This window comes from Hippoglossus hippoglossus, chromosome 6 (assembly GCF_009819705.1).
Source record: "Hippoglossus hippoglossus isolate fHipHip1 chromosome 6, fHipHip1.pri, whole genome shotgun sequence".
Classification (NCBI taxonomy): Eukaryota; Metazoa; Chordata; class Actinopteri; order Pleuronectiformes; family Pleuronectidae; genus Hippoglossus; species Hippoglossus hippoglossus.
In genome coordinates this window covers 19,666,259-19,691,868 of record NC_047156.1, presented here as the reverse complement: position 1 = coordinate 19,691,868, position 25,610 = coordinate 19,666,259, and the positions used below count along the sequence as shown (strand labels likewise).

At 39.5% G+C, this 25,610-nt stretch overlaps 2 protein-coding genes across 5 annotated transcripts; both read right to left on the bottom strand.

Annotated features, from left to right (window-relative positions):
• Window positions 1-286: 286 nt before the first annotated feature.
• Window positions 287-15,658, bottom strand: parvb (parvin, beta). Of its 4 annotated transcripts, XM_034589114.1 has the most exons (14): window positions 10,613-10,659; window positions 10,531-10,580; window positions 7,685-7,774; window positions 7,204-7,274; window positions 6,997-7,099; window positions 4,740-4,880; window positions 4,108-4,223; window positions 3,686-3,744; window positions 3,531-3,550; window positions 3,154-3,215; window positions 2,958-3,026; window positions 2,619-2,720; window positions 2,438-2,510; window positions 287-739 (listed from the first exon to the last, which is right to left on the bottom strand). In XM_034589114.1, the coding sequence occupies exons 2-14, from the start codon at window positions 10,568-10,570 to the stop codon at window positions 663-665; spliced, it is 1,023 nt and encodes a 340-aa protein (XP_034445005.1). In that variant the 5' UTR covers window positions 10,571-10,580; window positions 10,613-10,659; the 3' UTR covers window positions 287-662. The 4 variants fall into 4 exon arrangements, with proteins under 4 accessions (XP_034445005.1, XP_034445002.1, XP_034445006.1 ...); XM_034589111.1 differs by lacking the exons at window positions 10,531-10,580; window positions 10,613-10,659 and adding an exon at window positions 15,402-15,658; XM_034589115.1 differs by lacking the exons at window positions 10,531-10,580; window positions 10,613-10,659 and adding an exon at window positions 13,293-13,446.
• A 1,215-nt stretch (window positions 15,659-16,873) lies between these two features.
• Window positions 16,874-24,834, bottom strand: hdac10 (histone deacetylase 10). Its single transcript, XM_034589107.1, has 21 exons — window positions 24,639-24,834; window positions 24,462-24,538; window positions 23,109-23,243; window positions 22,914-23,010; window positions 22,678-22,775; window positions 21,999-22,103; window positions 21,853-21,921; window positions 21,643-21,769; window positions 21,184-21,249; window positions 21,034-21,093; window positions 20,535-20,624; window positions 20,226-20,332; window positions 20,069-20,136; window positions 18,651-18,876; window positions 18,461-18,551; window positions 18,247-18,332; window positions 17,942-17,995; window positions 17,771-17,852; window positions 17,382-17,570; window positions 17,119-17,278; window positions 16,874-17,016 (listed from the first exon to the last, which is right to left on the bottom strand). The coding sequence occupies exons 2-21, from the start codon at window positions 24,518-24,520 to the stop codon at window positions 16,979-16,981; spliced, it is 2,007 nt and encodes a 668-aa protein (XP_034444998.1). The 5' UTR covers window positions 24,521-24,538; window positions 24,639-24,834; the 3' UTR covers window positions 16,874-16,978.
• Between the last annotated feature and the right edge of the window lie 776 nt (window positions 24,835-25,610).

Here is a 25,610-nt window from a genome sequence, read left to right as displayed (position 1 = left end):
AGAGAAGAATTTTGGTGTGGATCCGGATCAGGAGGCAGATCCAGGAATTTTCTTTTCTTTCTGTAACATTGTGAGATGATGAACATGATGAGGGCATTTTTAGACATTCCCCACAGATCTAGTGCAGCTTGGTTGAATTCAAGGGGACCGCTGGACATCGGTGGAGTTAAATGCTCTAGTTTCTTTTATGTATTCACATTGTCATGTTTGTGTATAACTGTTGCTTAGCCCACACTTTGGCCTGTCCCACTGTTCAAAGAGACTAGAAAGGTGCTGTAAATATGCATATTTCACAAAAAGGCAACCATTCTTTTAATATTTATACAAAGCTTTATTAGACACTATATAATATATAACAAAATTTGTATCTTCCTTAAATAATCTGAAGGATATGCAACTGAGTTCTGACAGTTTCTAGATGCTGCCCAAATGCAGGGATAAAGGTTGCACAGTTTCCTGTGTTGCACTTAAGGACAGACGAAAAAACACTGACATTTAGGGAAGATATAAAACATTCAGAGCCCTTCTCAGGCGGCTCCCCCTGTGTCTTTTTAAGTCACACATAACGACCTTCAGTCCCAGTCGGCCTCCAGTGTCCAGACTGTAACATATAATATCAGCACAGTGTTCAGAGTCGTATCAGCAGGCAGCAGCGGACGAGTTCACTCAGAGTTCTTGTAGTTGGTGAACAGGTTGTAGAGAACCCTGAGGGTGGACTTGAGGTTCAGGTTGACAACATCTGTAAAACAGAAATTGAGACAAAGCAGAGATCATTGGAGTGTGCCAAACCTGAACTGCTTGGAGGAGTTTCAGAATATTTAGACCTTTTGACATGAAAAAAAATTGGATCCGTGGAGGAAAGAAAAACTGAGACTCAGGAGAAAAACATTATTTTAAATACAAAGCAGCCTCCGCTATGATTTCTGTCGGACGACTTTCCATCAAAGTGCAATTTGTAATTTTGAAAATGAAATGGGATTTCAAAATAGCGCCAAAGAAATGATGTATTACTTCTCACCAGTAGAGACTCAAAGGCATGAAAACACTTTGTTCCCTCTCAGTACCATGGTGTTCTACATAAGTTGCTTATTGCTCATTGTAATCTCTCATTCCGACCAGGTCTATTTAAAGGGATTCCAGCCAGACACCATTTGTTACAGCGGTGCCACTGCATCAACATCTAAACTAACGTGCCCTACGCTCCTTATCTTGTGCATTCCCCTGTTAGCCCGGCTGACACTGTTGATATCATTAATGGCGCTCCGCTTTCATTTATAATGAGGGTGCACAGGCACACAAACCCACGGCTGATCACAAACACATATACTGTACTGGAAGAGCAGCTATGAAGCGAACAGCTGTAATGTTTTCACTTACTGCAAAAACCCTGAATACTTAAGTCCGAGATCTGCAACGCTTTTGAAATAACATTGAAGCGGGGAGCAAGTCATTTTAATCTCTTAAGATGGTATAGTGTAAGTATAATGAAATGGAGAAATATATAAATAAATAAAGAATAAAAAGAATAGGAATTTTTAAATACATCAAGGCAAACGTTCATATAAGTTAATACAGAACATGGGATAGTGAATATGTCACATGACAATGCAGAACAAAAGGTAAATGTGGATGTTTTAAAAGACAAATACACGTTAAGATTTAAGTAGTGAATAAAATGTGAAGTATCTGTGATAATTATATAAGTACATACAGTTTAAGAGGGTAATATACTGTTCAATATACTGGGTAATATATAGAATTCAATATATAGGCTTAAGTGTAGTGTAGACGTTAGTGGGATTAACGTCTCTAAACTGAGGGGCAGTACTTATACTGAATTTTTGAATTTCTCTTTAAACTACCCAACAAATAAATCTGATTTTAAATCTAAAGTGTCACTATCAAATTCTGTGGATTAAAGTGAGAGGCCAAATTGGAGCATTTCCGTGAAGTGACATACTGATTAGAGCTTGACAGGTTAATTTGTTGAAGGGTGTGAAATCACACATCCTGAAGGTATGAGTACTTTTCAGTGAGTGTGAAAACACTTCGTACTCTTCAAGGACCATGCAGATGATGTCTCTGGAAGACAGGGGAAAACACTAACTTGTCTTTTTGTCAAAGTATTACAACATGAAGCCACGTATTTCAATTCTTCTCTCTTCAGCAGGGCTCAGCCTGGACAACAAAGTGGAGCTGAAGGCTATCTAACCTCAGCACCATCCCTCCAGTGCTACAGTTTAAAGATAAAGCAAGGTTTCCATCTACTGGACAAAGTTCATAAAGACGTCTATATCAACCATTCATTGCCTTTCTCTCAGTACAAGTCAGACACGTACTCTCACTCAGTCTCCACGAAATCTTCTCTGGAAAATTCTCTTTTAATGTATTTTATCTGATCTTGTAATAATGGGATATATCTCTGTTAGTAAATTACCTTCTGGTCTGGCTTTGGGTTTCTTCAGGCCTCCGTCCTGCATCAGCTCAAAGGCAAACGCCACATTGTGAACCTGAGGGGAAACAAAGCTAATTAATATACTCTCCTTTTATTAGACTATCATATTGATACAAATCTTACAATTTATCAAGGTCGTTTCCCTTGTTGAGGCTGAACTCACCTTCTGTTCAAAGCTCTCAGGGGTGAGGAAGAAGTTGTACAGAGGGACAAAGTAGTCTTCCAGCAACCCCATCAGCAGTATGAGGTACACTCCATCAGCAAACTGGACACACACACACACACACACACAAACACAAAGCATATACATACACTGATGAAACTGTATACCTAGATCAGATTTGGATAAAATGAATCTTGAATATTAAAATCTGAAATGCAAATGAAGGGAAGGAGAGAAGATAAGAACCTGTTACATAACAGGTGTGATAATAATGATCACTTCAATATCTCACTGGATCGCCTGGTTAAAATACTTCAGATAAACCATTAGATCTCCTACCTGAGATTCCAGCTCAGTCACTTCCAGGTTCAGCTTGTTCAGGTGCTTGTTCACAAAGGTGATGAGCGACTGTTAAAAAGACGACGAGAATATTACACCCTCTGTTTCTTTAAGGATAATTGTAAAATCTCACATTTCAAGTGGTTATAGCCTAAAATCCGTTATCATGCAAAGAAAGGAAGTATATTTTATTTACCGATTTTACAACGTTGAGCTTGTCAGGTGCATGATCCAACAAGGTGTCAAACGCATCCCTCTCTGTTGTGGAGAAGCGAGGATTCAAAGATATTAGATACGTAAATTAATATTTATAATATCAGTTTTTTGTAAAAATAAGTCTACATGCAGCAGGCAGCTAATTCAGTTTAGCAGCTTAGATACGGCAACAACAAAGTTTGGTTTCAATCAGGGGCGTTCAGATGTACTGAAATGATTTGGTCTAAAAAAGAAAGCAGAAGTTTTTATTTCCCATAATGTTGAACTATTCCTTTGAGCAGGGAAATGCTAAAACTAAAAGGGACACTTCTATAAAACTATATCATGAAACAGATCATGTTTGAGGCTGGCACTCACCAAATCTTCCCATCATCATTCTGAAACAAAAAGAGACAGATTTTAAAATCATTACATTTTCCAGGCTGTGTGCACCATTCACCAGCCATTCATATTTACACATTAATAACAGTGACAACAGGGTCACGTGTACAGGAAACTGCATCAGCTCTTACTCTGTGGTGCTCGTCAGCTCTTTGGTCACTAGAGCAGTTTGCAGGATGCCCTCTCGTTTCTGCTCAAATCAAAGGGGACAGGAGAGATCAACTCAAGTTGTTGATGCAGATTCTGATAATCTCATATACAGATAAGACAAAGAGGAAAAACAAAAAAGATATAAGAAATATTTGATTTAGTATGTGATTTAATGATGTCAAAAATGGTATTGGCAATTCTGTAAATGCATCTATGTTTAATTCAGATTTTGGGCCATATTTCCTGTTATCGGTCTCATGTTATTCAAGCTGCTTATCTTCACAGCGCATAGCCAGTACCCTCTTCATATTGTTCATATTTTAATGAGTGAGGCTTTCCTGGTGAAATCAAGGTTGAATAAAATGAATAAAAACATCTGTCCGAGGCTGACAGGCCACTTTACCTTGACCACCACCACCTGTACAGAGACGTGCTCGGGCAGCCTGATGGGGGCCTGGAAGTGCATCGCGAGGGCCACCAGCAGGTAGACGATAGCCACCAGGTTCTTCGAGTGGATCGCTGGAACAGTAAAATCACGCCGTCAGCTCTGTCGCACAAAAAGCTGACATCATGTGGAGAGGAGTTTGTTTTTAAATGTGAAAGGTAACAGCTGGTGTTTTTTAAGAGAGAAAAGAATTAAGAAAGCTGCAAAAAAGTAACTGATGAAGAACAGATTCACACAAGACTGGCATCAGCTCCTGTAGGAACATTCTGATGTTTGTAGAGTTACTCATAACTCATGCTATATAGCTCATGATTATAAATCACCATCTGGAATGCAAATAAAGAGTCAGTAATGTGATAAAGGGATATTCCAACATTTTAAAGTTCAGGATACTATGGAATTGGGACGAGTCTTATATTTTTTAAGCCTGGTCCATACTAAAATATTAAAGTCAAGACATTTCATCCTCTGATGCCTTAATTCAGATTATTCGTTCATTAATCTGTCTCTTGTAATTTCACCAATGTCACTGAAGTGTCATTCTAAATTTCACCTAAACAGCACATGACTGAGGTTAGAGTTAAACTCACAGTCCACACTCCACTCGCTGGTCCAGCCATGAGGCCTCAGCAGTTCGTTCACGGCCTCTAGAACCGTCTGCAGCTTCTGCTTCTGGCCGATCTCCGACTGGGTCACCTCGGCCACGTTCAGCTTCCTGCCCGACAACTTCTCTGTCAACAAGGGGAGAGGTCGAGATGCAATAGTGTCAGGTCAAACCCGGAGGCAAACACAAATCATGAATAACTGCAGATATTATCATGCAGCAGTACTTTCTTGAACGCCACTAAATGTGAGAAATGCTTGTGATTTTAAGAAAATAGTCTGAATCAGGAAGCTGCAAATGCTCAGAAGATATTTCAAGGGGAGTCATAAAAGACCAAAGTCACATCAAAAGTACTTCAAACCCCAAAAAGGTGCAGAACAAAACAGGTCCTTTTTCCTGCCTGTATCATAAACAGATCTTCAAGACAACAGCTCTTGCTCTAAGGAGAAATAAGAGGCTTATCTCCACTGCGTGGGTTCAAGTATTGTTTTAGTTTTTTTAAAGGCAGTAGCAGCAGCACTGATTAAAAACAGAAATCCAGATTGGGCACTGATGCCACACAGTGAGATTACATAAGGTGCAAAAGTGCTAAAGCAGTGTGAAAACAAAAAAAGGGGGCTTTAAGGGAAGTGCAAGAAATCGCACAGCACTTTATAAAATGTGTCCTGCTGTGTGTTTTAATTGTTGTTGTTGACACTTCTGAAACAAATGCAATGATACATCAGTCCTATTTCATATGTGTTATGTGTTGTGGCCTGGACGCACAATGCACCAAAGCAGTCAGTAGCAGTGAGGATCATTTAATGTGGAATAAACCGGTTTACAGAGGAATCAGGCAGAAAGATGCAAACAGAAACAACAGCTCTAAAGATACTGAGGAAGATGAGGGGACAGAAGCATGAGGAAACACTGAGGAGCCGAACAGACGAAGAGGACTGGGAACACGGAGACTAAATATACAAGATGATTGGACACATGGCAAAAAGCATGAAGGAGGCACACAGGAAGTAATTTAAAGAAGTAAAATAATAACAGACACACAAAGCAGGTGAAATTAAAACAAGAGATAATATGAGAGAACAAATAATAATAAGAAGAAATCATCTGTATTGTGGAGATAAAAATAATATGAAGGGAAAGTGAAGAGGGAGTTTGAGCGTGTGAGTTTTCTTTTTGATGACACAAAAATAATAATTCATGGTGGAGAAAGAATAGAATCTGATGTTTAACGTATGAAATGCAAAATGAAGCAATAAGAAACAAACCACAGAACACAGAGTTCTGCTACTTGTGTTACATATAAATATTAAAATGTCAATCTAATCAATAATTGCAACTATTGCATAAATGTATTTTTTTTACTATTTCAATGATATGAACTCTATATTAATTTGGTAGATATATTTTGTCGAGCCTACAGAAAAACATGAGATACTGTAGGTGCCACCAACAAATGAATCTAAACATGTGAACCTTTCAGCCTGCTATGACCCGTAACCAACAGAAGGGGGAGCCTGTCACAAACCACTGATGGTGAAGCAGCAGCACACTGGTGAATACACATTTATCACAGTGGACACTGGATGAAAGAATATTGAAATGTAATAGAACATTTATGTTGTGTTCATGGACCGTTTATTGTGTTTTCCTTCAAATGTTTCAGAAGGAAAAAAAAAACTATTTTAAGTGAATATGATAAAATGAAGGAAAGAATGTTTCTTTACTGTGAACCATGTTGATATGTCGTATCAAGCAGGAGATATTAGGAAAAACTTTAAATTGAAGATCGTGACAAGAAGAACAGAAGAATATAAACCACAGCAAGTTTAATTATAATTCAAGACAACACTGTATACTTGGTGAATTACTGGTGCACTTCTACTAATAAACAAAATACAGTGGTGTCTAATGCACAGCTTGTTAAAAGGATAAATAAATTGTAATTGCTGTTTAATGTCAACACTACGTTTATGGAAAATAAAATGTTTTCATCATGGACCTTTGTGAGGCAACAAACTCACAGTATGAAAGGACATATTATGAATCAATTAAACACTCAATTATTGATTGTGTAACTGTCTCTGATATTTGTGATTTGACTCCTTATGGGATGGTGCAGCTTGTTGTTCTGCTGAAAATACGTCTGTCTGCAGGTTTCTATTTCCCCTTATCTAAATATTTTACATTCTGGTACATGGCACATTGATGGCCAATAGAAGCTGTATGAATAAAGATGTCCTCACCAAATAACTTCTGCAGCACTTGTCCATCATAGCAGTCCTCCTCCAGGTCTTTGACTATGATCCTGTCTTCCTCCAACTCACTGTTGATCCAGTCGATCAGAACCTGGAAACATGTCGAAATGCAATGAAACCTCTTCCTCAAGTTACACATTATATTTTTATTGCTCTGATTATGCAGAAGAGAAATCATGATGTCTGTGCAACCACCTTCAATAGATCTTTAAATTTAAGATTGTCCCTCGATGTTGGGTCCAACATGATCCTCTCAGCGTTTTCCTCTGATGGAGACAATGTGAGACAAAATGAGTCAGTGTGAAACTCAGATTTCCTGTTAAATTCCAAACACATTTAGTTAGTGGGACATCATGTTGTCCCTCACAAATGCAAATCTACAGTCAACAGTGGTTCACATGGTGACAGACGACAGAGGCGTCTCCAGCCCCACCCACTTTCATTTCCTGCTCCTGTATAGTCACTGTCTCCATTAGTCAACATGTTGCAATCATATTTCCCTGTAACCTCACTCACCTCTGACAGTCAGCTCACAAACACATGTTTTGAGAAGTTGAAAATGTCAGAGACAGCAGTTCAAGAGCATTGCAATGTCCAGTCATGATTTAAAAAAATGTATTTTACACAATCAGGTAATAATAATGTTAAACACATGTGTTTTAATATGTGTATGTACCCAGCAGTGTGTCCTCTGGATGGATGTCGGTCCCTGTGGGAAGCATTGGAGCGTTGATGGCATTCTTGCCCTCCTCGTGGAGATCGCTCACTGGACAGACAAAAACACCAAAACCATGAACCTTTCAGAAAACAGTTCAACGTGCAACAAATTCAATAAAAAACAAATCAGCAGGAAAACATTAGATGTTTGGATTTTTCTTTTTAATTCTGCCTCTAGTGTTTCCTCATTGGTATATTTGGGAGATGGGCAGGTGTGCATGGGCACCTGGGCTGGCTTGTGTTTGCTGGGGATGTTTCACCTCTTGTCCCGGATTATCAGTAGGTAGTTACATATAAAACCCACAGAGGTTAATGCCCCTGCTGGTTGGTTAAAGCTGGGGAGACCCCTTGGATGGGAGGTGGGGCGTCTTTGAGGGGCGGGGCCGGGTCCAGTTGCCAATGGGCACTTGTAAAAGTCCTGAAGACATTTTCTCAGTTCGTGTTTTTATTTGCTCTATTAAGCCTTTGCTGTGTGTGTGTGTGTGTGTGTGTGTGTGTGTGTGTGTGTGTGTGTGTGTGTGTGTGTGTGTGTGTGTGTGAACTTGATGGAGGTTGTTTTTATGTGAAGCACTTTGTGTTAAATTTCGTTTGTATGAAAAGTACGACATAAATAAAGTCTTATTAGTTATTAAATCAATTATTTCTCTTGCAGATCAATTAAATGAAAAAAGAAAAAATAAGTGTCACAAGTGCACAAAAAAGAGTGCGGGGGGGTTTCAGTTTTTATCCACTCTTCCCTTATAGACGCAATCATGAGCCAAATTTTAGCAAATGAGGTTGAGATTAGATTAACAATAGTTAATCGAACTTTTTACTTTTTTCCTTTCTAAATGTTCTACTAGTTTATGCTTCTGCTCAATTTAGTTGCAGAGGTAAACAAAATTATGTTTTATTACAGTACTATCGCGATAGTTAACTTTGCAAATTGAGATGTTTTAGATGAAATATTATGTTATTTTTAAAACATCTAGAACTATAGTTAGAATTAGCCACAATCCCCACCAGATATTGTATGTGGTTAAAGCTCTTGCATAAGTCATACCTATTATATACTGTATGACACTGATAGGGGTCATTCTGCCTTTTCACTTATGGACTTAAAAGCATTTTGCTGATAATTACCTCGATCGAGGAGGTCATGTTTTTAATGCCGTCTGTCGGCCTGTCTCTGCCAGCAGGATTACCTAAAGACTCCTGAAGAGACTTACATGCACTTTATGGAGGGGTGGGGTAGGACCCAAGGAAGACCTCATCAAATTTTGGGCAAATCCAGGAATTCTTTTCCTCATCTTTAACATGTCGAGTTAGGGCGTTAGCCTTGTTGGGGGAATGTGATCTTCAAGTTGTGCTACTGTAGTAACACATTCATTGAGCCTTTACTTTAAGTTAAATTTGTATCTTATTTTTGTATTTGTATCCTTGTTTAGTGGAAAACATTTATTGAACAACAATCTTTTGTTCACGGCATCTCCACTGAAACAAAAGACAACATATATGTCATTTCAATAGACTCTTTAAAATTTAATTTAAACTTTTCTATCTCATACTTAATTCCAAAGAATATGAGCTGAGATATATTGCCGACAGTTTATTGACCAAGGTGGAATAAGTTAATTATATATTTAAGAGTTTCGTCCATCTACTTGCGCTGCAGCATTTTAGAATAATAGGAAACTCTAGGACGACTGCAGTGGTGGATAAGCTTATCAAGCTGTGTGTTGATTCTGAGCTGCTGCCAGAGCCGTCACACGTCTGTCACTTCCTCACTTCTCCAGCCTGTGAACCTCTTTCCTCTCTGCAGACTGGATCATGGCACATAGTGTCCACACATCTGAGCATGTATCTTGGAACTTAACAGTAATATGTGTCATTTTTCAGTACCAGCCTACAATATGCTGACTAATCACTACCCACACACTGAAATATCCTTGGAATCAGGACTTAGTCTGAAACTGGGCCATTAACTCTGATTAAAAACGAGACGAGACACAGAAAGTCCATTTCTGCTGAGGTGCTTTCACTTCTGACTGCAGAGACACTCCTGGGATTTAAAGGCTTTCTTCCCCTTAATGGCCACGTTGCTTTTATCATCCACCATTTCAATTTGTAAGACCTCCAACAGGCTGCACCACAATCAATACTCTCAAATCGGCCATTGACCCTGCTATTTATAAGGTGGAGATGCAAGGGCTGAAAAAAGCTGCACTTTTTTCAAATTAAAACACGTAAAATCATTGTTTCTCTAATTGAGAATAAAATGAAAGAGGGTCTAGAACAGTGTGTTTATGTACAATCCAGACTTCAAAGTCTGTACAGAGAGACGTCCCCACAGAGTTAGTATCTGATTCAGGCTTCTCGTACGAGCTGGGAGCAGACCCGAGCCCTGGACCTCACATCAGATCAGCAGTTTGCTTTGTAATTACAGAGCCATTTCATCATAATTGTGTTGCTTCCTCCCTCTGAGTACATCTGACTGGATTACTGCTGCTTTGCACTGAGCTGGACCGAGCTTCAGTCACATAGTCAAGGGAAATCTGTTAAAATGGCTAATATATTTAAATCACCACTACAGATGTATGCAGAATGATGTGGAAATTATAATTCTTTCAATCACCAGCACAGAAATTTAACAGCTTCCCTCGTAAAACAACCAAAGTCAATTCTAAAAATTTTACGGTGACAGTGGACACAACTTGTTGACCTCTCACAACAAGTATAACATCACATTTTGAAGGTAACAGATCCTACTTCCTAATTTCCACGTCCAAGTTCCTCAAAGCCAAGCATTCTGAAAAACCACATTACCTTGTTTCTTTCTCTTGGTCCCACACAGCAGCCCCGCCATGTCTCCACCATAAACCTGCGGGTTCCCCCCCGATGGCCGCGAGCAAAGGTAGAAAGTAAGGTGTATGTACGTTCAGGGTGTGCGGGAGTGTGTGAACCTCAGTAGGTTGGGGCTGGACAGTGGCAGGGGCGTCATCACGTGTTTATTTCTGTCACAGCCCTCCACCCCACCTCTGCGGTCCAGTTACCAGAGATGCAGGGAGGTTTGTGTTGGTCGTACGTGTGTTGGTCGTACGTGTGTGTGTGTGTGTGTGTGTGTGTGTGTGTGTGTGTGTGTGTGTGTGTGTGTGTGTGTGTGTGTGTGTGTGTGTGTGTGTGTGTGTGTGTGTGTGTGTGTGTGTTAGGAAGGAGATGTCACACAGAACACAAGGCACTGAACTCCACTGCGACGCAGCAGGAGCCTCTGGGCAGTGGACACAGGACAGATGTCACAGGTAGTATCGACTAGATATCCACTATGTGTGTTATGAGTGCATTATAGCGTTTTAACCCTCATAAATAGTATTTCCTCACAAAAACAATGACCTCCTTTATAACTTACTGTTCAAATCTACTAATTTCACACAAACCTGAGAGAGCCGACTTATTTCATTGACAAACTCTTTCAACGAGCCTTTAACGTGTTCTGCTGCAGCCGATGACCAATCACGCTGCTGCTGTACTCCTGTTAACAAACGTGCACTAAAGCCTGCAGCCGAGAACATTTATCTTACGTCAGCTTCACTGCATTAATTCAAGCAAAAAGCTCTTCAGCGGTTTTACTAAGCTTTATGTAAAAGTACACAGTGATTAATGTAGAAAATAAAGATGATTATTTTTTTTTGCTTTAGAGGAAATTGGCTCTAAACTTAATCAGCCAGCATCATAAACAACAGAGTAAATCGACCCTGTCTCCTTTGGTTCCACTGCTCCCGGGGGGGGGGGGGGGGGGGGGGGGGCACAGGAGGGGAGATATAAATAATGCTGCAGTATGGAGGAGACAGACTGGACCTTAAATATAGCTGCGGTTATTTACACCAACAGAGGCACCAGTGAGTAACAGCCGCCAGGAGATGACAGTGTCTCTGAGTCTTTTCCACATGGGGCCTTCAGCAGATATTAAACATCAGAGAACATGATCTGACCTATAACACCTAATATTCATTAATCGTTATATTTAGTTAATGCTGTGCTACTGCTATTTCTGTTTAAGCCCAAAAAATATGGATTTTTGTGGGTTAAGAATTTCTGATGCCGATATATTGGATATTTTTCAAAACATTGGCAATGATTCCTAAGATGTCATTATCAACCTCTTATGACAAAGAAATAATACAGTTTAATCATAAACTTTATTGTAGATAGCTATAAATAAAAAGAAAACACAATTTGAACACAATCGAATTAAGAACATAAACTAGCTTTTAATGTAAAATGTAAATCAACACATTTTCTGCATTGATTATTCTATAAAATAAAAGTTTGCATATCTGTGCATGATCTATGATATCTAATCTGGACATACTCCTCCTATTGCCCCGGAGGAGGGATTCATCACCTCTGTTGCTCTTCCTAATTTCTTCCCTTAATTCAAAACTATAGAAAACCAAGTGCACACCATCATGGCAAAGAATTTTGTTCAGCCCTAGGTCTTCCTCACAGTATTCATATACTATATCCAACAGCAAATCCCCCTTATATAGGACTATCACTGCAATGACCGGGTCCAACACAAGTGTACAACACACCACACCCAGAGAGAAGTAAACACTCCAATATTCCTCCCCAACAGCAAGTGAAGGGACAGCAGAGATCCAGAGAAGACAGGAATATGAGAACACAGCTGCTGTATCACATGAATATTTAAACAGTACAAGACCGTTTCAAAAGTAAAACTATCACTAATTCTCGTGGGGACCATATTTACCTTCCTGTCAGTCTAAAACATCTTCCTGTGGAAAGCATTTTGAAATGATTCCTTAAAAAAATCTGGATTGAAGTTTTTTTGATGTGCTGATTCAAATCAAGAGTTAAAGGATAGAGGAAGTTGAACCTTGTTCAGGCTAAAATAAATTTGTTGCAATAACATTGCTTGAGAGTCATTTCAAAACATGTAAACTATCTGCTGATAATATATATTTTTTTTTTACTTAAAAACATAACACGAACAAACATTTTTGATAATAGTCTTTTAAATTTTGCAACATTTGTCTTGAATTGTGACATGGACAATGGACAGAACTGAGTGAAAGGAACATTCCACATCTGTGGTTATTCTGAACCACGATCTCTTGTAATATCAACATATTTTGAAACTCATATTAATAAGCTATCAGCTCAGCTAGTTTATTGGTGACACTCTAATAAAATCTAACTGACACGACCCTATTTGCATATTTGCTTGAAACAGCAACTCTGCTTATTATGTATATTTTTTGGTTTCTCTTACACCCTCTCAATATCAGTACATTTACTAGATAATGACTGTTAATAACATAACTGTCAAGTTAATATAATTTTACCAGCAATCTTCAATTCTTTAATCACCAGTATCAATTAAGAGCTGAAGAAGCAAAGCAACAAGATAAAATATACAAATTATACTATCTTGGTCAAGTTCAACATATGAACAATACCTTCATTAATGTATATTGTACTCAATTTTTTTAAAAGACAAAGTCGGTTAAATTTGTAAAAAAAAAACAAGAATAAACAGGATAGAAAAAGCATAAGAGATGACTTACTCTTATCAGAATCCATCATGGAACTTGTGTTTTAGATGTATGTTGTATGTCCACACTATGATAGTATTGTGAGGCTGTGACCTGACACTTGTCCTCACAGTCCTTAATAAGCAAGACCCTGCTTCTTGCCTTCACTTCACTGTTATTGTTATTTTTACAGCCCTGCACTGCAAAGAGACTTGTCAGAGAGACGCACACTTCCTTTAGTTTATCACAATCTACAGAGCCAGACACATAAACCAGGCCTCCAACTACAGGAATTGTCTTTTATATCTCACAGAAGAAACATGTTCAATCCAAAACCAGGGTCAGAGGAGGGTTTGACATTGCACTTCAACAGATGTATGGCTGCTTGAACTGTTAATGATTATTCAGCTAAAGTGAAGCAGCTTTTCTGGTGGCCAGTCTTCTCTGCTGGGTGTGTTCCCTAAAGAATATGATGTACCACACCCAAAACTAACAGAAACCGCAACAGCAGCAGTGAGGCAACAAGCTATGCCGCCTCAGCAGCACTCACCCCCACGTACTTTCACTTCTTACTGTTTCTAAATTTATTAGATTGTCTCTGACCTGTGTTTCACCTGAGCTATAAAATCCACTTGGGCCACGGGGGTTCCCCTTCTGTGAACACTGAGCAATCCTCACCTACAGCACTGACTTTGAGCCATAAGCAGGCAAAACAAAGGTCTTTCATTAAAGTTTATTGCGACAACCAAATGCTCAATGTGAGGGGGGATTACTAGGATGGACATTTTAATGTAGCAATTGATCATTTTAAAAAACTGATAAAATGTGCAGTGTTTTCCCTTAAATGTCTTTAATATTGGAAACAAATATTACCATTCCTCATATTATTCCACCCTGTCTGGAAAGTATTATGTTAATCAGTGCTACAGCTAATTCTTGTTATTGTTATTGTCATATCGCAAATTTTTTGTCCTGTTAATCAATGAGTTTATATAAAATAATAAAAAATGCCCATATTGCCAAGGGACAATCTGCCTTTGTGACCAACCAGCAGTCTACAATACAAATATATATTTAAAGGTTCGGTGTGTAGAATTTAGTGACATCTACTGGTGAAGTTGCATGTTGCAGTCATTAGTCATGAATGATTACTAATCTATAATCTACACCATATTGTTGCAGTACTTCACCGAGGCTTTATGATGAGGTCTTGTGCATCATTTAACACATTTCTTCCCAAAATTGGGAAGGTTCTGTGAAACCAACTCCTGAGTGGGAGCACAGTAAAACCACAACAGTCCATCAGAGGAAACATGTTGTACATGTTTTGTACATCATATTCTAGACAATTCCCCCAAAACAGACATATTTGATCTGATATTCAATCATGTTGTGGACTTTAAGGAGGCTCTTAAACAATTAGAAAAAACTCCTGCTGTTGGTCCTGCTTTAATGGTGATGACAAACACATGGCTGTGAAAACACACACAGACACACACACACACACACACACACACACACTGACTTGTTAAACCCTGCAGCTGTCCAGACAGCGAGAGGCATGTGTGAGGGGCAGAAAATAGTAGTTTGGTCAACAACTGGTGAGACGAGAGGACTCGGTGAGTTTGTGTGTAGACCACAGAATAAAGTCAGAGGTGTAATCCTCTTACACGTCTATCTGCTTCATAACCTTACATTCCTGTCACCGCTCACTGACCCTGGCCTCTATTTCTGTTTGTTACCTCATGGTGAATGACCGTGGAGCTGCTGGCAGCCTTTGTCCCGCCTCTCACACAAACACTGGGACATCAAGATCACAGTGCACATCATGCTTCATGATTTACTGACAGTAACGAGCCGAGGTTATGTTGAATAGAGGAGCTCTGTGAATTGAAGTGATGTGAAAACGCTGAATATCTCAGTGAATCATGCCTGAGCTGCAGGGACGTCCCACAGTAGGAGAACTCTCCACTTCATCATGTTGCTGCTGCTGCAGCACCATGGACAGAAACACACACACACACACACACACTCACTCTCTCTCTCTCTCATACACACACACACACACACACACACACAGAGGGCTTTCATAACATCCCAGTATCAATAATAAACAAAGAGCATCTTCTGTGTGCCACTCACCCTCTTTAGATTTCTTCTTACGCCCCAGGGTTCCTCCTAATTTACCGAGGAAAGAAGATTCCTCCTTCTTCAGTTTGGCGGACTGTGGGTTCGCAGCTGTGGTCGGAGTCCCAGACATCTTCTTCTTCTTCCAGGGGGGACTCTGTCAGTGTGTGTGTGTGTGTGTGTCACTCCTCTTCTCTGTGATGCATTCAGGATCCAATCAGAGCGAAGACACAGACAGACACGGGCTGAGGAGAGCAGCGCTGCTCAATGACTCACATGTTCACTTCATCTGCTTCTTTCACCGACGGATCGCACCACAGCGCCACCTCGCGGCAGGGTGAGGGACATCATTGACAGGGTTTTCCATATAAAACTGGAGGGGCACTCAGCAGGGTCCATACCAAGTCAACAGGCTGCTTGTGAAACTGGTTTTTATCTGGATCTGCTCCAAATTGCACACACTCAAATATCAGCCTCCTAAACGTTAAGATCCATCAATCATCATCTCAGAAATCAGTCACTTGTCAAAAACAAAAATGATCATCTGCACAAAAATGTACAGGGCTCTTCCTTGGGTCATGCCCCACCCCTCCACAGAATTTCATGAAAATCAGTTGAGTACTTTTAACATAATCCTGCCAACTATCAAACAAATACAGATCAAAACACAACTTGTTGGCGTGTAGGTAATAAAAACTGTACTTTTATTTAGTTTTAAAGCCAGTGGTAGACAGAAAACAAGTATATCTACTCAGTTACTACAAGGTAGGCCTGGTATTTCCATTTTATGATACTTTACCCTTCTGCTCCACTACATTTCATATGGAAATACTGTAGTTTTCTTAAAGTTATAGTTAAAAGTTTCTTTTCAGATCAAGACTTATGCACAAAGGAAATGATCAGTTTACAGAGCTTCTTTGAGTGTTGTAAAGTCTTTAAAACAGTTATTTCACTTTTAAGGATAAAAAGTATTGAAATTCATTTTCAAAGCTCTCCATATATTTATTCTTCCTGTAGGCAGTAATGTTAATTATCAGTTTTTTCTGCATGTGGTTTTAGCAAAGCCCATCTGTAACCCCCCCTCTGTTGTTTGGTCATTGTGCAGCATGTGTAAAATCCACATGGAATTATATTTACATCAACTCATATTTTTATCCAAAGCAGCTTATCAGCTGAGGGGCACCACAACATCTTATAACAGGAGGCGTGAAGCAAATGACAATGTAATGAACATATTAGAGATTATTATTCTATACTTCGGAGAAGTGCTGACAAAAATGTGAAATGTCCATGGATTAATGAAGAAGGTAAATAATTCGAAACCTTTTCGTCGGATGTAACCTAGTGCTATCTATGTATTATTTCTAGGCTCTAAAATATTTAAATTACACTTTTCATCCCACCAGAATTCATAAAATAGTGTTCGTTCCAATTTTCCCAAAGTTTACGAATGTAAAAAAACAAACATTTGACAGCTTTAAAACTTGGTTGTTATGTTTTTAATTCGTGTATCAAAAGCCGTCTCGATGCATTAATTACATAAATCATGGGATTCACAATGTTTTCATTAATTAAAAAGAAATAGAGCAGGATCAGCTTCGGTCCTCAGCATCTCTTCCTGTGTCTTGTGCTGTTTTTAGGAAACGGAAACTCAAGTTAATATAGAACAGGTAACTTTAAAAGCTCTGCATGTTTCATTTTATATGTGAGGCTGCTGCTGCTGTGGACTCACCTGTGTTCTGCAGGAGTTTCCACTCTGCCTTCAGTCTGTCTCTCAGTTTCTCCACAGACTCCACATCCTCTGATAGAGGGGCCAGGAGTGGCCCCAAAGAGGGAGCAGGGTCCCCGAGGAGGGAGGAGGCAGTGGGTCCCACACATTCCTTCTCATTGTCCTAGAAGAAGAGCAAAATACTAGTGAGATAAAAACTAGCACTTCAACACCAGTGAAGAATGAGATGGCATTTACAAGACTTCTATGTACCCCTGTGTTCTTACCTGCATGAGCACCAGTGTGTGTCCTTGTGCGAGGCCCTGCAGCAGACCTGTTAGTTGTTGCCACACGCTGTCACACAGTCCGCTGTCAGACATCCGAACCAACACAACCAGACTGGGGTCGTACTGGTAACCCAAAGGCAGGAGGAGACCCATCACTGCCTGCATGAACCCAGATACGTCACTGAAGCCCTGGAGGACGACAAGTACATGTGGGATGCGTTTCCATTGGCAATTTGAAAACAAAAGTGTGTTGATACCGGAGTCTAACCCCTCCAGACCCGACAGGCCGGGCGGGTTCAGTCAAAAGTTTTACATGATTTTTAGATTTTTTTTTACATAGTACACAAGTACACTCTTATCATAATACACAGTAATACACAGTGCAATACCTTCTTCAGATGCACAGGAATGTAGTATCTGCTTGCACATTCCTCTGACTCCTTGTTGCTGAACTGCAACACAAGTGTTTTCCTACAGACAGAAACATTTTTGTTTAAATGTTGTTTGTGCCTTTGCAGACAAAAGAGGCACAAGTTTGATAAAAAAAAAAAAAAAATCACCCGTCTTCAGTGAACTTCGGAACGTTCCAGTCTCCAACACACACGACCAAAACCCTGCAGCAAGAGAAAGCAGAATCAAATCTGAATACTTTTTGGCAATAAAATATCATTGAATAAAAAAACTAAAAACAATAAAAATGCATCTTCTTATCTGTCTCTCAGCAAAAAAGCACATGAGCATATTTCCCCAAATCCTGAGCTACTGTTTTAAGTGTGACACATTTCCTGAAGTGTTATTTCTAAAAGAGAATCTATTTTAAAAAACACAGTCATAGTATGTACAGTTAAGATCCACATGTTAATACCGGTTCCTGAGTGCAGATGCAGCATGCTGGACAACACACATCGTCGCCATGGAGATTGCAGGGACCAGCGCCAGGCCGCTGCAGATCTGAGAGGCAATAATTAAATAGAAATGAGGCCTGCAGCTCATGTACGCCGGTCAGCACAGTGAACAATGTATTTGCAAACAGGTCACATCACATCATTCAAAAAGACAAACCATTATCATGACTTTACCTCATTCTTCTCCATTTTATCTACCAGGGCGATGAGTCTGGAGAGGGTCGAGAGAGCTTCTCTGTCATCTGCTTCTTTCAGGAAATTCTCCCTTATTGAGGCAAAACAACCATGTGAATAACAAGAAATACATTTGCCAACTACAAGTCATGTTAACTACAGAGGATCAAGAACAACCGCAGCTCCATACTTGAGTTTGTTGACTATTAATGGGTCGAGATCCTCTGATAGAGTGAAGGGATGACATCCGTCTGGGCAGGCGACACCATCAGGGAGAACTACAGCAGCACCAACAGCAGGGGCGAAGCGTTTATCAGGCTCCGGCCACACAGTCTCTTTATCGCTATCCTCTTTTTTTTCTTTTTCTTCTGCCAGTTTAAAGCGTTTGGTGCTGATATCAGAGGTGGGCAGATCCGCTGGATGGAAGAGGGATTTAACATTTTAAAAAGCAGATAACATTAGGAGTATTTCATGATTGTTTTGTTATTGTTTTCACCTCCTGTCACTCCGACCATCTCTCTGGTTGGGACAATTTGAAAACCTTTCAACCTAGATTCCACAGCAATATCCCTCCTTAAGCAAAACAGGGAAAATACTCCACATCCTCAACGATCAATAAATCCATCCTCAATTTATACAGAACGAGATTAACCATGGAACACACATCACACTCAGGGGAAAAAAAGAGACAGACTTCTCAGATTCAACTAACCCACCTACCCCTTTAAAACCTTAGATGCTAATTTACTTTTGTAAACAATCCCTCATACTGGACTGTCTCATCACTTTGTAATTTAGACAAAGTGATGTCACTTTGTCATCAGTCACGTCAGACCTCTTTATAGAAAACAATGGAAAAACTAACTGCATCTTTTAACCATATAAAATACATCAGTATGAAAAACATGGGAGCAATCCTTCACAACAATGACATACAACACAACTCTCCTCTTACACCCTCTACCTTTTTTCTTTTATTTTCTTATACTGTTTTTCGTTATTACATCAAGACTACACAGAAACTGGACAGATTTCCACAAAACATGGTGCATGGATGTGATAGTGGTCAGGAGAGTACCCATGGAAATGTTGTTTGGAGCAATGATTTTCTTTTCCATTTTTGTTGACATCGTAAGATAGGACATATTTCCATATTTACTCTTATTTCTCAGAGAAATAATTCATGGTTCTAAAAATCAAGCATTTTTATGGGACTTTTATTTTATGGCTGTCCACAAAAAGTTGTATAAAGCCTGACAAAGCCTCAAACATCACTTGAGTCTGCATCTTCAAGGGCTGGAGACTAAAAGCAAAAACAAATTAAAAGAAGCAATGAATTGAAAGGAGTTCACCAGATGTCCTTAGCTGCTACTCATATCTACTTGAGGCTACAGCTCGAGGATGTAAACAAACTCCTACTCATATTATTAGAATTGCATTGTTGGTAACGTAGGTACCAGCTTTAAGAGCAATAAGTGTGAACTCTGTTGCTGCTGCATTGTTTTGATCCCTTGAAAAAACATTACAGTCTGACTCTGATACATATAAAATAGCGACGTGAAGATGGTGAAGCGCTCCAGCTCTTAAATAATGATGTGGATGTCATACCTGCATGTTTGAGGCAGGACCAGTACTGCCTGTGAGCTGATCGGGCGCAGTGAAGGGACTCGAGTGCACTGAAAAGAGAAAAATAACTTCACTACTGTTGTAAAACATACACAAGATAATGTCTGACGTCTAAATTCAACTGACAGACAGAACATACCTTCTACAGGGACCTTGGAGGTTCGCAGGTCGAGGTGCAGGGTCTCCGAGCAGCGTTTGAACTGTCTGACACACAGACTGGGCGAGGGAGGTCAAGTTGTAGCCTCCCTGGAAAACACAGAGAAACCTCTTACATCCTTTTGTTAAACACACTGGTTACTACATGTAGTACTACGAAACATCATGTGAATATGGCCATATACTATATGTACCAACAGATCAGATGCACTGTAATGTAATGCTATTTGGATACAGTGCATTTGTGTTCATCTTAGGAGTGTTTTGTGTAGCCTGACATAAACAAACTGACCTCCAGCACAGCACACACTTTGCCTCCAGCGAGGTTCATGAGAAGGTGAGTGAGGTGGGCAAAGATGTCCGGAGTGGCACACATTTCACCCTGAAAATAAAGAGACATCACAGTGGTAGACAACACTAGACACGTAGTTTCACACTACACTACATCAGCACAGGATACCGCATAAATTCATCCAATCCATTATCTATATCCTGTAAGGGTCATGAGCGGGGATGCTGGATTGGGTAGAGCCATGGCAGGTCGCCGGCATATCACAAGGCAAACATGCAGACAAACTTTCACTTTCACATTCACACCTACAGTTAATTTAGAATCTCCAACTAATGTAACCCCAATCTGTGGGACTGGAGTACCTGTGGAAAACCAATTGGGAGAACATGCAAACTCTGCACAGAGAGGCTGTGGCCTAACTGGGATTTTAACAAAGTACATTCTTGGGTTACTGGATAAATTCCACATACACAAAGAACAAGTAATTTATATGCAGTACCTCTGGGTCACCAATGGCTGAGTCGAAGCCGGCACACACCAACACCAAGTCTGGGCAAAACTGTGACAAAGGAATAAACACTCAGATGAAAAACACTTCTAACACAATAGACTGTTCATCTGTCAGCAAAGTGCGAATCCTTCGACTCACCTCGTATGCAACCGGCAAGACGAGATGGCAGAAGACTGAAAGATAGTCACTATTCTGCATTTTCACCTGAAAATAACATTATGAGACCTATTAGATAAATATGTACACGCAACCATCAGTGCTAAAAGGACAGTTAATTTGAGAATGTATAACCTGCATGTTGTACCTGGGGGTCATATCAAATCATTGCATTAAATGATCAAAAAAGGTAAAAAATTCAATTGTGTTTATTTATTAATTAAATAAAATATTTTTTTGTAGCATGTCTAGAAAAATACTAATACTATTATGGTACATTTTTTCTTAAAGAGCACAAATTCCATTAAATGTAAAAAAAATTCAATCATAGTCTTCATGATCAACACAATCATAATCAACACAAAAGTAGAGTCTAACATAAAGGAAGAAACTTTTGTGCAAAGAAGAAAATAAAAAAAACTTATTTTTGTGGCGACTCACCTTGTTCCATGGTACATTAATATTGAATCCAGCTCCTTTGTCTTTGCCGACACTGTCAAAGTCTGATTCTTTGAGTTTAGGCCAGAAGTTCTGATGCTCGTAGCGGTGCCATGAGAAGTAGAGCACGCTGAGACAAAATGCAGCAAGTGTCAGAAGACAAGACAACATCCACATAAACATTTCAGCTTTGGTCAGTTAGCAAAGACTCACCTGGGATCATCTTCAAAACAGTACTGGACCCCTTGACCATGATGTATATCCCAGTCAACTATCAACACCCTGAAAATACAAGAAGAGGAAAATAAAAACAGACAGAACCAATATGGTCTAACCAGAATAAAAAAAAGTCATGTTACCTTTTAACTCCATATTTTTGCTTTGCATATTGAGCTGCTATGGCCACGTTGTTGAACACACAGAAACCATTGGCAGCACTGCGCATACTGTGGTGTCCTGGTGGTCTGGGACAGAGAAATCATACACTTCATGATTCACGTCACGTTTTTCCCCCTAAATTAAGAACTGTAAGACGAAATTACTGAAAACTGATTGTATGGATAGAAAAAAAATAGAAAAAGAAGCTGAATTCAGAATTTGTGAAGCAGTAGACACATATTTGTCATATGTATGGTTTGCTATTTTAGTTCCACATATCTAAGATTTATCTCCTTAAGTTAATCGATGACAATCACACAAGCCCTAAAATGTGGACATGACGAATGAACTTTAGCCGGTTATATTAATCATTTACTGGTTGGTTTTGTTTCTATAATTATTCCCTTAATAATTGACTCAAGTTTTTTTGTATTTGTCTCAATAGATCTTTGAATTACAGAATTATTTCCAGATTTCTATTGTATTCTATGGACATAGCTCGTCTCTTCTAAAGTATTTATTAATTCTTGAAGGAGTAACTCTCATAGATGTTCTCCCAGGATTTTTCTGGGTAACTGGCTAAAAATATTTCAATGTGAACCACCTCCTTTGTATTTGTTTAATATATACTGCTGTGTCTAACTGGTTAAACAGCCTCACCTGACCAGAGCCATGCCATTCCTCACCTTCCCTGTCATCACACTGTCCACCAGTTGCAGAGCAGCTCCTGCAGCCAGCGTGGCACAGTGATAGATGTTCTACGACGGTTTGTAAGAAAGGAAGGAAATTAGTCCGGAAGGAAAATGACATACTTTTTTCCCACCACAACCTGAAAATAATTCCTCTAACCACGAATGAATTATCAACATATGAGGAATATGAAGTGTGGGACTAACTGGGTGGAAGTAGACGTCTCCATATTGGAGGGTGAACTCCTTCAGGTCCTCCAGAGTCATGTAAGGGGTCTTCTTCACTGCCTCCAAATACTCCTCACTGTTGGCGTCAGAAAAGTACATAAGGCCGAATGATGTCAGGTATTTATCTCACCTTCATGAACCAGGTGTGAGGTCTTTCTCGATATCGTATCTGACCTGTGAACCCGCAGAATGTCTGAATCCGTTGCCTTGCGGACAGGTACGGAGACACAGCGATCAGCCAGACCGCTCTGAACCAAAGCTGCATGACTCACAGTTAAACGCTCGGGTACTTCAATCTTACACGTTGGACTGTAGAAAGAAACATATTTCAATCACTTGTTTAATTCACAGGTTGACTTTTGTGTTCTCTACAAACTGTAAATACACAAGCATTTAACATACATTGAGGTCTAACGTCTGACACACTAACCATGTTCAGTTTAGGGATTATCTTAAAAAATATATCATCAAGGTTCTTAAGACATAATTAAGTTAGTGTACTGACAATTTGATTCCAAATTTAATTCAGTTGAAAATTTGTTTTACAATCGATGTTCAGTGCAAACCACAAACTCTTTTGTGAGCTCACATCTTGAAAAGTAGTTGTTACACTGGAAAAAGATTCTGAACATCAGCTTTATTTAGTTCTGCTTGTTTGCTTTATGATGTGCACACAAACCATATGACACAAACACAGGCAGAGCAACTTGCTTTAAGATTAGATAAGATGTATTGATTCCACATCATACAAATGTATTTGTTAGAGAACATGTGAAAGTATAGAATTATAAAAATAAAACTTCAGATGCCTAATTATTTGTAGAAGAACGTACTTGAGTAAATTGCAGTGGTACAGTATGATGCACGAGGATGAATGCTGTGTTATGTATGAAGAAATTTGAACTTATCTTATCTTACATAGGCATATATAGACTGTTAAGTACATAGGCAGGCATGGTATGTACAATATGAATGAGTATAAAATTGGGATATGTTATAAATGGGTTAAAATTCCATAGTAATATACTTTATATTGTATAAGGATGTACTTATAAAAACATGTATAAGTTAACAATAGAACATAAAATGTGACATGAATATAAAATACATCAAATATAAATCTATTCATTCATTTAATTTATAAACGGTGTAAAAACACTGATGTGTAGCCAGATTCAAATATTTGGAGTTGAACATTTGTTTGTTTACATGTGTTCGACTAAGCAGCCACAGCCAAGAGGAAGAGAACTAAATCAAAGTGCACATGAATAATGAATCCGCAAGAGAAACTAAAGACAGAAGAAGTGATTTTAACTTCATAAATCCAGGGCGCACAAACCAGACTGTATTTAATAATATAAACGTAAAAATATAAAAACGACTGGTAGAATACCGGAAGAAACGGCGCAGCGACCCTAACCCAAGTGACCGGACTAGCAACCGTACACTGCAACTATAGCCCACAGACTGTATATAAAGAGGTCAGCCCCCGTCACCCATCATACACTAGTGTTGGTGAGTACTCACTCAACCCAGAGCAGCTTGTATTTGGTCATCTCCTCATCGTAAATCAACGCTGTTCCCATCTTCGCCGCTCCTCAAAGCTGCGTCGCATGGAGAAATGTGCAAGAACAAACATGCATGTGCATGAGAACTACATGTGTGCAGTAACCAAGAGAAGAGAGTGCGGATCCTGCCACTTACCGACCAGCTCGCACTGTAAACAGAGAGGCTCACACGCACCGGCCCAGTGCGACACTCTCCTGTCTGCAGGGGAAGCTGATGGAGTCAGAGCCACAACCACAGACACACATGTATTCACTTTATATGTTAAACTACTAGAGCTGCTCATTCATGTCAACTTTGCAGCGGGGGGGGGGCGTGAGGCTCATGCAGCGTTATTGGCCAATGTACCCGTCAATCAAAAGCTTCCCGGAAACGAAACGCACAATCGTCTTTCTTCTTGCATTACCGCCACCAGCTGGACTGGAGTGTGGACCGAGAGCTCATGCAGAAAATAAATCAATAAATACAATCTATATCCTTTCAGCCAAATCTGTGTCTCTTATGAACTTAATAATGTCACAGTAAATCTTGCCCGCTGTTTTTCCTGATCCTATCATATTATCTGCAATGAAGTAGTGCATGTTCTTCATATGTACACTTGAGGGTTAATGGCAGAGGATGTCACACCTTGTTAAGCCCTATGCGACAAATTATGATTTGTGAATATGGGCTTTACAAATAAAATTTGATTTATTGATGCTCAACTGTTTCTGGCTGGCTGTGTGGGCATTTTCCAGTTGGGTGCTTGCCTATATATGCAATGTATGGTTCTCAAACAAGTGATGATGCTTTCTTCACTTTGCTTCCAGCCCACCTTCCTCCTCACACATGTATTTGTATTTTATATAGATGTCATCTTGTTTGATTAATGTCCCAGTACTCCTGCCACATTGATTGTGCATATGCCCTAATGAAGGTCTTTGCATCAGTTTTGCTTAATGGAATTTGTAGTTCTACTTGTTTTATTCTCAGTGATTGTTTGGCTATAATATCCACCTGCTCAAATACCTCCACACCAACATGAGCAGGAAAGGAATCGTGTATACCCCTAAATCTCCATTCTGATTAGTGTAAACAGGCAGGTCAACAGACATGATGAGGGTTGTTGGA

What these genes read in the sequence shown, in the direction of transcription:
- hdac10 (XM_034589107.1), bottom strand. Translation starts at nt 24,520, where the DNA reads ATGGGAACAGCGTTGATTTACGATGAGGAGATGACCAAATACAAGCTG. An exon ending in TTAATAGTCAACAAACTCAA is followed by an intron (nt 18,552 to 18,650) that starts GTATGGAGCTGC and finishes TGCCTCAATAAG; the next exon opens with GGAGAATTTCCTGAAAGAAG. An exon ending in GCATCTGCACTCAGGAACCG is followed by an intron (nt 17,996 to 18,246) that starts GTATTAACATGT and finishes CTCTTGCTGCAG; the next exon opens with GGTTTTGGTCGTGTGTGTTG.
- parvb (XM_034589111.1), bottom strand. Translation starts at nt 15,519, where the DNA reads ATGTCTGGGACTCCGACCACAGCTGCGAACCCACAGTCCGCCAAACTG. An exon ending in GAGCTGACGAGCACCACAGA is followed by an intron (nt 3,551 to 3,685) that starts GTAAGAGCTGAT and finishes TTTTTGTTTCAG; the next exon opens with AATGATGATGGGAAGATTTG. An exon ending in ACCCAAAGCCAGACCAGAAG is followed by an intron (nt 740 to 2,437) that starts GTAATTTACTAA and finishes TCTGTTTTACAG; the next exon opens with ATGTTGTCAACCTGAACCTC.